The following is a 14,572-nucleotide window of genomic DNA, read 5'->3' as shown; positions in this document are numbered from 1 at the left end:
ACTGACTAATGCACCTGCCTCTGTCTTCAATTTTGCTATCTGCGACTCTTGTTCCAGCCATGTTGATTTTTTGGGAGCTCTGGAACCTGCCACAGGACGTCCTGAACACTACTCTCTCGGCACACTGCACTCCACTGTCCCTTCCTCCGTCACTCCAACCCTGCCACTCTAGGGGCTGGCTCCTGCTCAATCCAGTTCTCAGCTTACATGTCACTTCCAGAAGTGGCTACCTGCCAAGGTTTCTGGTGTTTACCTACTTACTCTAAACTTCTCTTGATTTCTTACACATATTTATGGCGCATCACATAGCATCTTTTTGTTGCACATGCTTGACTAATTCATTTTTGTTAATTAAGGCCCTTGGGTGGCCAAAATTTAAAGTAAGCTAGCTAATTTATTAAATATCTCTGTCAAATTTGTACTTGTTTGAGGCAACTTTAATTAAAGCAAGCTACAAATAATGTAGAGATGCCCTTTTCAGTATTTTCTTTTACTACCCAGAGCTCTCAGTGATATCAATCTTTCATTCAAAAGTCAAGTAAAAGTTTAATACATACAGTAAGCTGAAAAGTGGTAGTGAAATGAGCTGAGCTTTGCTTTTCCAAACATGTTTCCAAAAGTTTATTTTAAAACACACGCATAGTGTTGGATACAAATGCCTTTTAACCACTGTGGTGGGGAAGAGCAGACTGACTGCTTCCAATGATCATCTCTTCCCTCTGCGTCCACTGTTCTCGGAGTCTCAGGGAGTACGAGAGGATGCTTCTCTTCCTTTACTTCCCTGTTTGTTGTAATGAGTCCTTCGATGACAGTAATTATGTGACCGAATTTTCCATAACTACTTGCCGATTATTAAAGTTTTGCAGCAGCTGGTTTTCCTATTGGTGTCTTACAACCTAAGATGAAAAAAGAGGAGCAGCTCATGAAATGATGCTGATTTTGCCCTTCCTCACACAGCTGTTCCTTGGGCGACTGTCCAGGGGAGGCGCTGGACACTTGTGCAGAGCTTCACAGGCTGGCCAGTACACATGGGGAAGCCAGTCCCCTCCACGAGGGAAGTGTTAGATACTCCAAGAGGGGACGGTATGGCCAGAGCCACAGGGCCAGGGCCAGGAGTTGAACCCCGTCATGTTTTCTGAACTCCAGTCCAGTATGTTCATGCTCACATCACATCTGTTTTCTGTGATTAAGTAATTGATTCCGTCACCCTCACGGGGCGAGGTGTTTGTGGTTGTCGTAGGTATATACACCTCTTCAGACATGATATAAATAGGAGACTGGGATTTCGGCCTACATATTTTTTTCTACAAGGTCTAGTACTTCCACCTTCCCGATATGCGTCAACTACCCCATTGCCCTTCTACCCTTTTCTTCAACCATTCTCCTTTTCCGTATGCCCCATTCTGATCTGCCGCAAATCCCAACAGACATCTATTAAAGCTCTTCCATGCAGGTTTGACGATGTACTGAATTAAGATTAGGTACAAAAACAGTACTTGTAAGATGATCCACTCAACGACATCATGCTATTCAATAGGCAGATTATTTTTTCCAAATGTTAACACCCTCCTTTCTTTTTTTTTTTTTTTTTTTTGAGACGGAGTCTTGCTCTGTCACCCAGGCTGGAGTGCAGTGGCCGGATCTCAGCTCACTGCAAGCTCCTCCTCTCGGGTTCACGCCATTCTCCTGCCTCAGCCTTCCGAGTAGCTGGGACTACAGGCACCCGCCACTTCGCCCGGCTAGTTTTTTTTTTTGTATTTTTTAGTAGAGACGGGGTTTCACCGTATTAGCCAGGATGGTCTCGATCTCCTGACCTCATGATCCGCCCGTCTCGGCCTCCCAAAGTGCTGGGATTACAGGCTTGAGCCACCACGCCCGGCCAACACCCTCCTTTCTAAAATGGCCCCATCATTGCTAGGAAAAATGTTCTTGACCCCCTCTGACTGTATCTCTGTTTATGTCAACACTCAAGGACTCTTATGTCAAGGAAGACAACACTCAAGGACTCTCTTTGGGCTGGACTATTTCTTTGTCGCTGTTAGGCTCGGATTATTGTGCCAAGGATGTGCTATCAGCTCCTAATTCTGAGTTCAGAAAGTCTACGTGATAGAGACACTGACTCTAATCCCTCACTTGGGAAAGAAGCAATGCCAGACAGACAGTGAGAGCATCAAAGAGTGGAGATGAGGTACTCTCTCTGAGGCAAGGATGTGAAGGGTCTGGGCCTCTGGCTGAGGTCAGTCATGTTAGGGACTGACTCTACTGTGTAAGACTGCTTCTTTTATGCCTGTTGTGATTTGTTAATTTTCTTTGTGCTTTCTCTTTAGCTTGAGAAAATTCTAGACTACATAAGTAATTCCCTGTTTATGTTAGAACTCTACTACTTACTGATCATTTCAATAAAGTATTTGGTGCCACAGTATACTTTCTTACTTTAATTCATCAACAAAATGTGAAAACTTGTATTTTATTAAACTGCACTTACCAAGCATTTCTTCTAATTTGGTTGTGGCAGGTTCATTCACATTAAATATACAGTTATTATTTCTAGGAGAAAATAACAAGCTTTATTATTACATAAACTCTGGGGAAAAGAAAACTTTTATATTTTGTTCCTGACGGTAGCTATTGTAAGACTACTTTTCAATTGACTTCCTCAAGGCCGGTCCTAAGTAGTCCAAAGGCCTTGGGCTCCTGTCCCACTTCCTGGCTTCTTGCTTCATTCTTCTGACCACATAAGAGACATGACTGTCAGAGTTTACATATTAAGCTTTATCACTGTTAAATTCAACCACTTAGAAGAACATATATCTATATGCTTATACATACATATAAGTGTATCTATATATGTATTATGTATTTATGTGTGTCTATGTGTATATACACTCATATGCCCACTACACTCCCGAAAATCTTTCTTGTAATTATAAATTTCAACATTAAGTAAAAGCAAAAATATTGGCCTAAAGTTCTTTCTTTCTTTCTTTGCTTCAGTTGCATTTCTATTCATAACCACATACAATTTTCCGGGTAACCTGTACTGAATTAACTAATTAGAGGAAGGATAAGGAAAGTGTAATATAACGTTTCCTGCATCATCTATTTCTACATCTCTGGATTTTTAGCTCAAATGTGATTGGTTTCCTTGTTGTTTGAGCACTCATGGAATCTTGTACAGTACTTACATCTTCTTCTTCTCCACTACTCCGAGCCTCACACAAGCTGCTAAGGCATTTTTCTGCACATCGGAAGATAATACATCATAACACTGAGAGGTACCTAAAATCAGGGGTGAGGAATAGTTAGTTGACCAGTTTTTATTCTCAACTAAAAGAAATCAGCACCCACAGAACAGTGACCGACCTTGATCGAGAAGCTGACTTGTGAATTTTCTGACTGCGGCCAAGTACCGTTCCTCACTGAAGTGGTCCTCTTCTTCACTCAAAAGGTACTTGCAAATTATCTGATTTTTTAAGAGGAAGGATGAGGGGAACAGAACGAGAAAAAGGATAGCCAAATTCAACAGAATAGTAAATAACTTTACATTGCCCCTCTTAAGAGAAAGACGTATCACAGCAGAGCAGCATAAAGACCCTCTAAGGAATGAGCACAGAAAAATCAAAGAATTTTTAGGACATCTCCTTTTGAGTTTACATTACATTTTACAATTAGAAAAAGGTTTAAAATAATAATGACATTTATTAAAGTATAATTTCTCACTTCAAGGGGTACAAGTTAATTACCATCAGCTTCACATTTCTTATGCTACTTGGGAAGAGAGGGGTCAGATTTTAATAACTTTGCTTTTTTTCTCTAAATACACCTAACAAAGTACCATACCCTAAAATACTTGATTTCTACTGTAGAAAGGTGATTAAGGGTAGAATTAGCATTTATCAAATGCTCAGTAAGTGCCAGACTTTGTGCAAGGAGGCTGAATGAGTTATTTCACGGACCACAAGCACCAGGAAGTGGGTCCAGGTACCCAGAGCTAGTGCATGTATTATATAAACAGACCCGAGTCACAGCATCCTCTTCTCTCAAACATGTGGAAGTCCTTCCTACAGTTTATGTTTCAGACTTTCTCGCCTGCTGAGTCCTGGCACAATTCCTGCTGGGCAACATACCATCCCCTCTCTAACTACTTCCAAGAGCTCTGACAAACGCTTTCAGAACTTGCACTTGAACTTTTTCTTTCCAACATAAACATCTGGTAATCTGTAACTGACTTTGTATCACTCAAGTCTTGCCTTTACTGAGTGCCTGGTATATATCAAATCTCGAGGTTACATATTGACTGACATGAAGACCTCATTAAGACATGAGACACAGTATGACAGATGATGCTTGGGTGTAACTGTGGTCCTGTGAATGCTGTGCTCATGGCATCACTAAGCTGTTGTCCTCTTGGGTCTGTAATGAACCAAGCTTCCTCCTGAATGCAGGGAGCAAGGTCTCACTGGTGAGGTGAAATCACTGATCGTATTAATCACTCTCTCTCCTTCTTCCATTTGCCTGAGGAAGATACCTGCCCTTCAGACTGGAAATAAGCACAGGGTGAGAATGTCTTATATTTGATACGGGGGGCATGAAGGAGAACTTGCCAAATTTACGTACCTGATAGCTTTCCACAAAAGGTTTAAAGAGTCCTATTAAAAATTCTAACACAGTATTTCCTTTCTCTGTAACTAGGATGTCTTTCGTAGTCACTTGTATGGCTTCACTTTTACAAAGCAGGTAACAGCCTTCTTCAAAGTCCTAGAGGTGAAGAGGAAGCCATAGTGCTCATTGAGGGTAATGGGTATAGTGCCCAGCTCAATACATGTACCCCCTCATCTAGGTTAATGGGTACACCACCTGTCTCAATATATGCAGCCACATGCCCTCAGACAACAGAATACCAGCTATTTCCCCAACTTCCAGAACGATTCTGTTGTGAGATAGTAGCCAAAGAAGCACTGTTCTACATTCAAAATGTTTTCAAACACACAACATTTCTGAGCCTTACAAATCACAACCTGGGTGATGGATTTTCTTTCACTTTACAGAACCACTACTTAATTTAAATAGGAAATACATATAGCAAGTCCTAAAAATACTTAGAATTATGCTATGGTTAAAATTTCCAGCACTCCTGTTTCACTCCCTACAGAATCAAACCTCTTATCCTTAAAGCACACAAAAACCTAACATGCCTCTCATCTACTCCGTCACTTCCCACTTCAACTAAGCAGCAGTCCAGTTCTGCGAGCCTGATGACTCCTCAGCTGTCTAGACCAGGCAGGACCACCACTTGCTACTTTCAAAGTAAAAGGCACTTGCCTGGGTGACTCATTCTAACAACCTGCTAACAGGAAAATGAGTGCAGATTTTGTTTTGTTTTGTTTTGTTTTTGAGACGCAGTCTTGCTCTGTCGCCAGGCTGGAGTGCAGTGGCACAATCTCGGCTCATAGCAACCTCTACCTCCCAGGTTCAAGTGATTCTCCTGCCTCAGCCTCCTGAGTAGCTGGGATTACAGGCACCCGCCACCACACCCAGTTAATTTTTGTATTTTTAGGTAGAGACGGGGTTTCACCATGTTGGCCAGGATGGTCTCGATCTCTTGACCTCGTGATCCGCCCGCCTCGGCCTCCCAAAGTGCTGGGATTCCAGGCGTGAGCCACTGCGCCCGGCTGTGTGCTGATTTTTAAACGTTTACTAAAATAAAGCTAGTTTAGTTGCAACGGCCACACTGATAGTTCAAAGAATGACTCTCCTCTCATGAGATAATCCCTAAGTTATTAACTAAACTTGACCAAGAATCAAACTAGAGTCTGCTGAACTGTGAGCGCCCCAGTTTCTCTTGAAGTCTGCTCCACTTTGCCTTGAAGAAAGGGATGGCACACTGCCTGAGACATATCTGTGAATTCACCCCTAACATTTCTAGAACTCACACTGCAAATACACTTGCTCTTTGTTGTAAGCACTTTACCTTTAGTGTGTTTCCTGGAAGGAAGATGAACTCATCTGCAAAAACATCACGTAGGAAGCGAAAGCAACTGTAGACATCCTCTGGAAATAAATTTATTATGTAAAATTACAACATTGCCCTTTCAACTTTAAGGGAGTACCAGGAAGTCCTCACTATCACAAAATGTATTTCAAAGGCATATTTTATTCATGTAACAGGGACAAGAATTAAGTCCCCTGAGGGAAGCTAAATTAAACCCAAATCTTATCTACAGAGCGAACTACGGTCTAGCATAGTTTGTTCTTTTTGTTTTTTTGTTTTTTGAGATGGAGTCTCGCTCTGTCACCCAGGCTGGAGTACAATGGTGCGATGTGGGCTCACTGCAACCTCCGTCTTCCGGGGTCAAGCGAATTCTCCAGCCTCAGCTTCCCAAGTAGCTGGGATTACAGGTGCCCGCCGCCACGCCCAGCTAATTTTTGTATTTTAATAGAGACAGAGTTTCACCATGTTGGTCAGGCTGGACTCGAAGTCCTGATATTGTGATCTTCCTACCTTGGCCTACCAAAGTGCTGGGATTACAGGCACAAGCCATTGTGTCAGGCCCTAGCATAGTTTTTAAATGATTGAATATAATCTACAACCAGTAGAAACTCAGTAAGACATCACAGTCCTTAGAGGCCAGGGCACTTCATTTTTCCCTACCCCATGGCTCCCTAGTAGGGAAAGAAAGGTACTGATTTCTTAATTTCCCTTTATATTCGTATTTCCTGGTATCTTTACTGTATCTATAGCACTTTTCCTTAGAATCACTGTGGAGCTTTGAAAAGCCAAAACCAAAATCAAACACCAATGGCTGGCCCATACCCCAGGTCAACTGAAGAAACGGGGTGGGGACCACTCCCCTCGTAATTCTAACATGGGGCCTTGACAGAACGCCCTGGCCTTGACTACAGGCTCCTGTGAACATGACCTGTGCTGTACTCATTTTTACACTCCTAATGCAATTAGAATGAGACCGTGCATCTCCTGAGTACTCATCTACTGCTGACTGCTCACCTGTCCACCTGCCTTTGCTGGATCAGGGAGCTGGCACAGCAGAAACAGTGCTGCACACCAGGAAGTAGAGAACTGTACTCAAATGCCAGATCCTTCTCTCAGTAATTATGAAACTTTCTAGGCCTCATTTTCCATATTTATAAAAGGAAAGGTTTAGATTATTTCCAGGTCCTCCCAATTCCAAAATTCTAAGCAGATGAACAAGTATTTGGGGAACAAAGCTAACTTTGTCTCAGTGATACGCCTGCTCTTCACTGGGGTGAGGCTGAACATTACAAGGCTTCAAATGTTGCTCCCTAAATGGAATGGAATGGTCAGACCTCTTCTAAAACTCAAGATTGCATTCCTGAAAATTACCTTTCCTGAACCCTGGTGTCATCTGCAATGCCATTGCTACTAAGGATGGACGGACAAAAATGTTGAGCAGCTGGTTCCTATAAGCTGAGCACATGAGGAGAGTGATGTGCTGGAAAATAAGTCCATCGACCACTTCTGAGTCTCCGGAGTCCACTTTCAGAATCACCTGGTCTCTGACAAGGCTGGCGATGTTGGAATGCAGAAGAATGCTGGCCTGGACAACTTCTTCAGCAGGTTCATTATCTACACACAAAGACAATTCATCCAAACAAGATAGGTCACTGCAGGGAGTCTTGGGCCTAGTGGGCATTAACGTTATTAACAGTAACGTGACAGATGCTCATTTTCAAGTGACAGCTTTTAGTGTCTACCAATTATGGTAATGATACCAAATGTGAAGAAAATTTTAAAAGTACTATTTCATAAATAAATTCTTTCTCTCTAAGGACATATAACATACTTTCTTACCCCAAATTTGTCAGCCATTCTCAAGGCACATCAGTTTCTACTCTGAAAATGAACACCACTTCTGTGTACTTCAGGAACCAAGGGAATCTAAAGTTTTGTAACAGCAAGTTACATAACTGGAAAGTCACATGCATGGGAATGTAAGAAGACTAAGACAAAAAGGCCCATGATTAGTGTACGAATACATTACAACATACAACACACACACACACACACACACACACACACACACACACACCCTTTGCTTAGACCTATACCAAGATGGTAAAAATATCAGTTTGCAGTTTTTCCCAAATCAAAGATAACTAAAGAGGCAGATCCATGGCAGTTCTTGGTAGCTTATCACCTGACATACTGGCCTGCAGACAGCTGCCAGGCAGGTAGAATTACAGAAGCATAATGAAGAGATGGTGATATTTAACAAATATTCTCAGCACGGAAAATTATTCTACGGTTAACCTGAGCCAAAGAGCTGGCTGGCAGTGGCACACTGCTCAAGTTTGGTGGCAAGTTCTGCTACTGCTTCAAGGCAGGGACAAGTGAGAGGTATGGCTTCCTCCTGGACTTGATCACATTCATTCTTGACCAACTTGCCTTGTCTCAGCTTGCTCAACTGAATAATATTTTATGTGAAATGATCATAAAAAGCTTGAGATATGCACATGCTTAGGCATGTGGGGTAATCTGCATAAAAAAAGAAAAAAGCAACAGAACTGTAGTGATACTGAACAGACACTCTTAACTATGGATCAGTCATGGCATTTATCCCATTTTGAAAAAGCAAAACACTTTAGAAAACAAGTACCTATGTTTTCATATGTTCCTGGGCCAAACAATGATGGGTTTGAGCCCTTTCAGCTATTTCTCATGACACCCAACACTTGCTACCTTGTATCATAATCAACACGTCCTTTGCCTCCTACCAGACCATCATAGCACTGAGAACAGATGTCTGATTTGTCTCTCTCTTGGTGACTGGCATTTTTGTCAGTAAATCCTCCTCATCTCTTGGCTGTGGCCTGCGTGCTTCTACTGCTGTGGCTCAGGCATCCTGCAGAAATCTCACTGGGACAGAGCAGCCTCCTAACTTGTTTCTCTACCTCCAGTCTTCTGGTGGTGGATGGTGGGGAGGGGGTGGGGAGATCCATCTTTACTTTCCATCTACCCCTCATCCCCCATCTGGGCCAACATTTTAACATCACTGATGAATCCCTGGGGCCCAAGCCTGCCATCTTGCATTCCTCATCCCTGCCTTGGCGAGGCTCCTCTCCTGGTCTTCCTGAAGGGTTCAAAAGTCACTTCTGTGAAATCTTCCTGAGTATGGTCCCTTTCCTCTGCACAACTCTTAGGAACCCTCTGCAGCACGCACATCACTCCTTGTCTCTGTTCACTGAACCCTCACAACTTGTTTACACATGACCCACCCACCCTGCCCTCTGCAACCCAGGGGAACCTCCAGGATGGGGATGGCATCTTGTTCATTTTCATATCCCTGGTAGTACCCAGCACAGATGAGGTATTCAGTATTGGGTTGATCAAAGAATACTAGGTACTTGACTTCAAATAATTATCTGGTCTTTTTTTTTTTTTTTTTTTTTTTGAGACGGAGTCTCGTTCTGTCGCCCAGGCTGGAGTGCAGTGGCCCGATCTCAGCTCACTGCAAGCTCCGCCTCCCGGGTTTACGCCATTCTCCTGCCTCAGCCTCCCGAGTAGCTGGGACCACAGGCGCCCGCCACCGCGCCCGGCTAGTTTTTTTTTTTTTTTTTGTATTTTTTAGTAGAGACGGGGTTTCACCGCGTTAGCCAGGATGGTCTCGATCTCCTGACCTCGTGATCCACCCGTCTCGGCCTCCCAAAGTGCTGGGATTACAGGCTTGAGCCACCGCGCCCGGCCAATTATCTGGTCTTAAAAAAAACACATTTCCAACTGTAGTCTGTATTTTTTTTTTTTTTTGTGACATGGAGTCTCACTCTGTCGCCCAGGCTGGAGTGCAGTGGCGCGATCTTGGCTCACTGCAAGCTCTGCCTCCAGGTTCAAGCAGTTTTCCTGCCTCAGCCTCCCGAGTAGCTGGGATTACAGGCGTGCACCACCACGCCCAGCTAATTTTTGTATTTTTAGTAGAGATGGAGCTTCACCATGTTGGCCAGGCTGGTCTAGAACTCCTGACCTTGTGATCCGCCTGCCTAAACCTCCCAAAGTGCTGGGATTACAGGCATGAGCCACCACGCCCGGCCTTTTTTTTTCTTTTTTTTTTTTTTAAGAGATGGGGTCTCACTGTGTTACTGAGGCTGGTCTCAAACTCCTGGGCTCAAGTGATCCTCCCACCTCAGCCTCCCAAGTAGCTGGGATTATAGGTGTGTGCCGCCATGTCTGGCTAGGATTCATGACTTTATTTTCCACTGTGCTAGGTGCCAAGGAAATGGTATTCTAGTCCTCAAGATATTTAGTCTTATAGTGGGAAATGACATGTAAACAATTATTCTCAAATAATCAATGTGCTGTGTTCACTGTGTCCTTTAGTGATAGAAACAGATCTGGTGTCCTTTCTCTTTTTTGAGGTGGAGTCTCACTCTGTCACCCAGGTTGGAGTGCAGTGGCACGATCTCGGCTCACTGCAAGCTCCACCTCCTGGGTTCACACCACTCTCCTGCCTCAGCCTCCCAAGTAGCTGGGACTACAGGTGCCCGCCAGCCCGCCCGGCTAATTTTTTCTATTTTTTTAGTACAGCCGGGGTTTCACCGTGTTAGCCAGGATGGTCTCAATCTCCCGACCTCGTGATCCACCCGCCTCAGCCTCCCAAAGTGCTGGGGTTACAGGTGTGAACCACTGCACCTGGCCTGTCCTTTATTTTTCTGAGCAATCCTTTGCTCAAGTCCTCTATAGATTTTTCAGGTCCAGGTTATAACTCTTCCAAATTAAGCAAGCATTCTCAACACATATGTCCTACCTACATACCGGGCCAAATGAGAAACCCTCCAAATGCCTGGGTTAAGCCTTTTAGCCATAAAGTCTTTTCCACCAGAGCATCAAAGTCCATGGATGGCCGGTTCTGAAGCAGAACAGCAACTATTAGGGTCCAGGGGCTCAAAACCATGTTTTCAACTTGCAGAAGCTCCATTTTGTAGGCAACTTCAGTGACAAAGGCATGCATGTCCTCAGACTGTTTCTGAGGAATGTATCTAAAAGGAAGAGCACAGAGCAACAAATTACAGTTCTGCTACTTAGACAATTGGGGATGGAAAAAGACTGACCTTTTAGAAGGCTTCTCATACTTTTTGCCAACTGAATTCTCTCAGGTCAGGTGCAAACAGTATTCCTTTGCTTTACTATGGTGTAATCTGACCATACATTTCTGGAATATGCTCTTGAGAGGTGGTAAAAATACTGAAGGGGTCCAGGGTCCTATTAGTCCTGGTTCCAGGGAAACAACTTTTGTTGCTTCCTAAATAGGATACATCATTTCTCTGAGAATGGATGCCTGCCCCAGTAGACTGAATTACTGTCTTTTCAGAATCTGTAGTGCACTGAACGTATCTCCATTGTGGAACACACTTATCAGATTATATAATAACTATTTTATACTGAATGGGCGCCATTCAGTTCGTCTGACTTCATGCATGGATTACCACACTTTGAACAGTACGATAAGGCCTACACAGAGCTGGCTGGAGCAGAGACACACACATGACCTAAAAATTGCCACACAGGTGGCTTAATGAGAAAGATGCAGCCAGTAAGGGTGCCCTGTACTAGGTAATAACTTGCCAACCCAATTTGAGATCTAAAGAGAGAAAGCCTGTGGCAGGAAAAAAACTAGCATAAGCTTCTGTGATGACTAATGTAGCTGCTGGGAAACTGCTGAAGCTACAGATAAGTTGCAAATGATGTTGCAAGCACATGAGGCCTGGAGGGGCAGATGGTTTGTCTCCCTTACTTGTCCAGGTATATTTCTCTTAATTAAGAAAACTCATATGTATATCTGTGTTCTGTATCCTGAAAGAACCTAATATATTTTCTTGCCCATAAAACTATAACCTTCTTGAGACTAAGGACTCACTCCCATTCATTACCATTATGCAATCCTTTCTAGGGTCAAAAATAATAGTGCATACTTTGGGTAGCCTAGCAATAGTCCTCAACAATTCCTGCACATATCCTTGTTAATAATGGCATTATTTCTTACCACTTTAGTTCCCCTGAGAAACATGATCATGGTCTGATTTTGCATATTTGACATACATATCTTACAGCTCATCACTTTTTTGGGACAAACACATAATTCTTCGTTAATTGAAGGTTTCCACTGATGAAACAGCATTTCTGATCATTTTCTCTGTGATCTTAAGTAAACCAAGAGAAGTGGTCAACTCCAGAATCGCAACTCACACCTTTGGATTTTAATCCTCATTTCTAAGACAGTTGTTAAAACACAGGTCACACCTTGGAACCAAGTTATATGAGCTCCGACTCATCCTCCCAGCTGCCAAAGATCGAAGTGACACAGGATCTCCAAAGTACACATGGATGCTTCCAAAATTTTCAGAGAGAATCCTTCTGGCTTTCAACAACCCCTAATAATACAGGGAAAAAGAAAACGAAAAGTGGTAAATTTAGAAATTAGTTGATGTGTCAGTCAGCACATTCTCTCAATTAGGCTAAAATCAAGCTCACGTACAGTTGTCGATTCTTTTGGTTTAGGAACCCCTAGAAGTTCATACACATAAAGAGTTTCTTCCAAGATCTTATCATAACTGATACTAATTGGGACAAGGTAGGTATCAAAAACTTCTCTTTTAAAAAATGGCTCCATCACAATATTCAGAAGACCTGCAAAACACAGGGAGAAATGCTTCATCAACATATTGAAGAGCAGAGCAAACATGGGCACATAAACAGAAAATACTAAAAGCATACATTATACACTAACCCCGTAAATATCAACAGTTACACATTTACACTTGAAAAGAATATCTTGTTAAATAAAGTGTCGAGTTGTATGTAGCAGCTGATGTCTTTGGGTTTGTATTTTTCCTTTTAATCTGTAGTGACCTACCAAATTTAGGAGTCAATGTCTTGGCAGAGCGGCTTCTTGTCCCTTCGAGGAAAAATTCAACAGGAGCATAACCATTCTTTAAAGAGAAAACAAACAAAACACAAAACCCATTGCCTACTCTCAAAACGATAAATGCTTCTTTTGATTCCTTTTCCCAAGCTCCCTCCCAAGCTTCCTGAACAAACACAGCTTACAGTGAAAATTAAACAAGAGAGTCATACAGATTAAACCAACTGCTGCGGTAATGAACAGTTCTTGAGGGAAAGCGAAATAGCTAAGTGTTCTATTCAGAAGTTAAGAGTTTAAATGAGCAAACATCAGTGAAGAAAATATGGCTGAAGAGTACTTGGGAATTCTTTGCATTTACCCGTAACATAGTTTTTACGTATTCAGAGAACACAGCCCAGTAGAGTTTATTGCCACCAAAGGTACGCCGCATGAAAAAGGCACCCGACATTCGTAGCAGCTCACCAACCATTTTCATTCCCAGGAAGTCTAAAAAAGAGGGGATAATATTTATTTGCAGATCTTGATCTTGAAATCGTCTATAAAGATCTAAACTTAAACATTCTTATTTTTCATTTCTGTTTTACTGTTTTATTTTATGAGACAGGGTCTTGCTATGCTGGCCAGGCTGGTCGCAAACTTCCTGGCCTCAAGTAGTCCTCCTGCCTCGGCCTCCCAAAGTACTGGGGTTATAGGCATAAGCCACTGTGCCTGGCCTAAACTCAAACATTATTAAGAAAGATTTCATAAATGTAAGATACCCCTGTGATATTATTATACTCTGACATTAAAAAGCATAAGAGATATCTAACAGAATTATAGAAAAGAGGGGATTCTGTGGGGCAGGTGCTCACTGGGAGGTTACCTTTCGCTTCTCCATACACCACTCCATTTACAAGGAGGTCAGCTAGAAACCACGGGCAACAGCAGAGCAACATCACAATGACATGATGTCAATTTCTTTAGTCAGTCATGCTGCTGAGCCTGACAACAGACCAATCTGTGCCCTACATGCTCTAGACAGCCAGGCCAAACCAGCTCTCATCTTTTTCCTATCAGGTAAAAATATCAACTTACTTTTGTTGGAAGAGATTAAATAAGGCAAATCTTGTAAGAAAGGAAGATTGCTACCAGCAGTTTTAAAATAGTCTTTCTGTTCGTTTCCCCTAATTTTCAAATAACTTCCTCACAAGTTTGTTCAGATGAAAATGCGTTTAAACTGCTTAAGTTCTTGGCAGTTTTAACCTTACCATTCACTGCATTTATTAACAAAGGTGTATACTTGAATCCCGGCTTTCCTGGCTACCCTAAAAGGGAGTGGATAAACAACTTATATGCCTTGGCAATCCTACTTTTAGGAATTGATCTTACAGGAATAAAAGCACTTGCCGGGCGCGGTGGCTCACGCCTGTAATCCCAGCACTTTGGGAGGCCGAGGCGGGCGGATCACAAGGTCAGGAGATCGAGACCACAGTGAAACCCCGTCTCTACTAAAAATACAAAAAATTAGCCGGGCGCGGTGGCGGGCGCCTGTAGTCCCAGCTACTCAGGAGGCTGAGGCAGGAGAATGGCGTGAACCCGGGAGGCGGAGCTTGCAGTGAGCCGAGATCGCGCCACTGCACTCCAGCCTGGGTGACAGCGCGAGACTCCGTCTCAAAAAAAAAAAAAAAAAAAAAAAAAAA

The 14,572-nt window shown here is 42.8% G+C and overlaps 1 protein-coding gene across 5 annotated transcripts in view; it reads right to left on the bottom strand.

Moving 5' to 3' along the window:
* Positions 1-506: 506 nt before the first annotated feature.
* Positions 507-14,572, bottom strand: part of GNPAT (glyceronephosphate O-acyltransferase) — a 35,625-nt gene continuing 21,559 nt past the window's right edge. For 2 of the 5 annotated variants that reach the window (XM_025379650.1, XM_025379659.1), the window contains exons 5-16: positions 13,252-13,379; positions 12,885-12,960; positions 12,507-12,658; positions 12,272-12,402; positions 10,787-11,010; positions 7,364-7,606; positions 5,972-6,051; positions 4,618-4,758; positions 3,364-3,463; positions 3,186-3,279; positions 2,486-2,547; positions 507-896 (exon numbers count right to left, since the gene is read on the bottom strand). In XM_025379650.1, the coding sequence (XP_025235435.1) occupies positions 853-896; positions 2,486-2,547; positions 3,186-3,279; positions 3,364-3,463; positions 4,618-4,758; positions 5,972-6,051; positions 7,364-7,606; positions 10,787-11,010; positions 12,272-12,402; positions 12,507-12,658; positions 12,885-12,960; positions 13,252-13,379 (1,475 nt within the window). In that variant the 3' untranslated portion in view covers positions 507-852. Of the gene's footprint in view, positions 897-2,485; positions 2,548-3,181; positions 3,280-3,363; positions 3,464-4,617; positions 4,759-5,971; positions 6,052-7,363; positions 7,607-10,786; positions 11,011-12,271; positions 12,403-12,506; positions 12,659-12,884; positions 12,961-13,251; positions 13,380-14,572 lie in introns of all 5 variants that reach the window. The other 3 variants (XM_025379672.1, XM_025379682.1, XR_003118595.1) reach the window with 2 other exon arrangements.

Source organism: Theropithecus gelada, chromosome 1 (assembly GCF_003255815.1).
Source record: "Theropithecus gelada isolate Dixy chromosome 1, Tgel_1.0, whole genome shotgun sequence".
In the NCBI taxonomy this organism is placed as follows: domain Eukaryota; kingdom Metazoa; phylum Chordata; class Mammalia; order Primates; family Cercopithecidae; genus Theropithecus; species Theropithecus gelada.
This window is presented reverse-complemented; position numbering and strand designations above follow the sequence as displayed.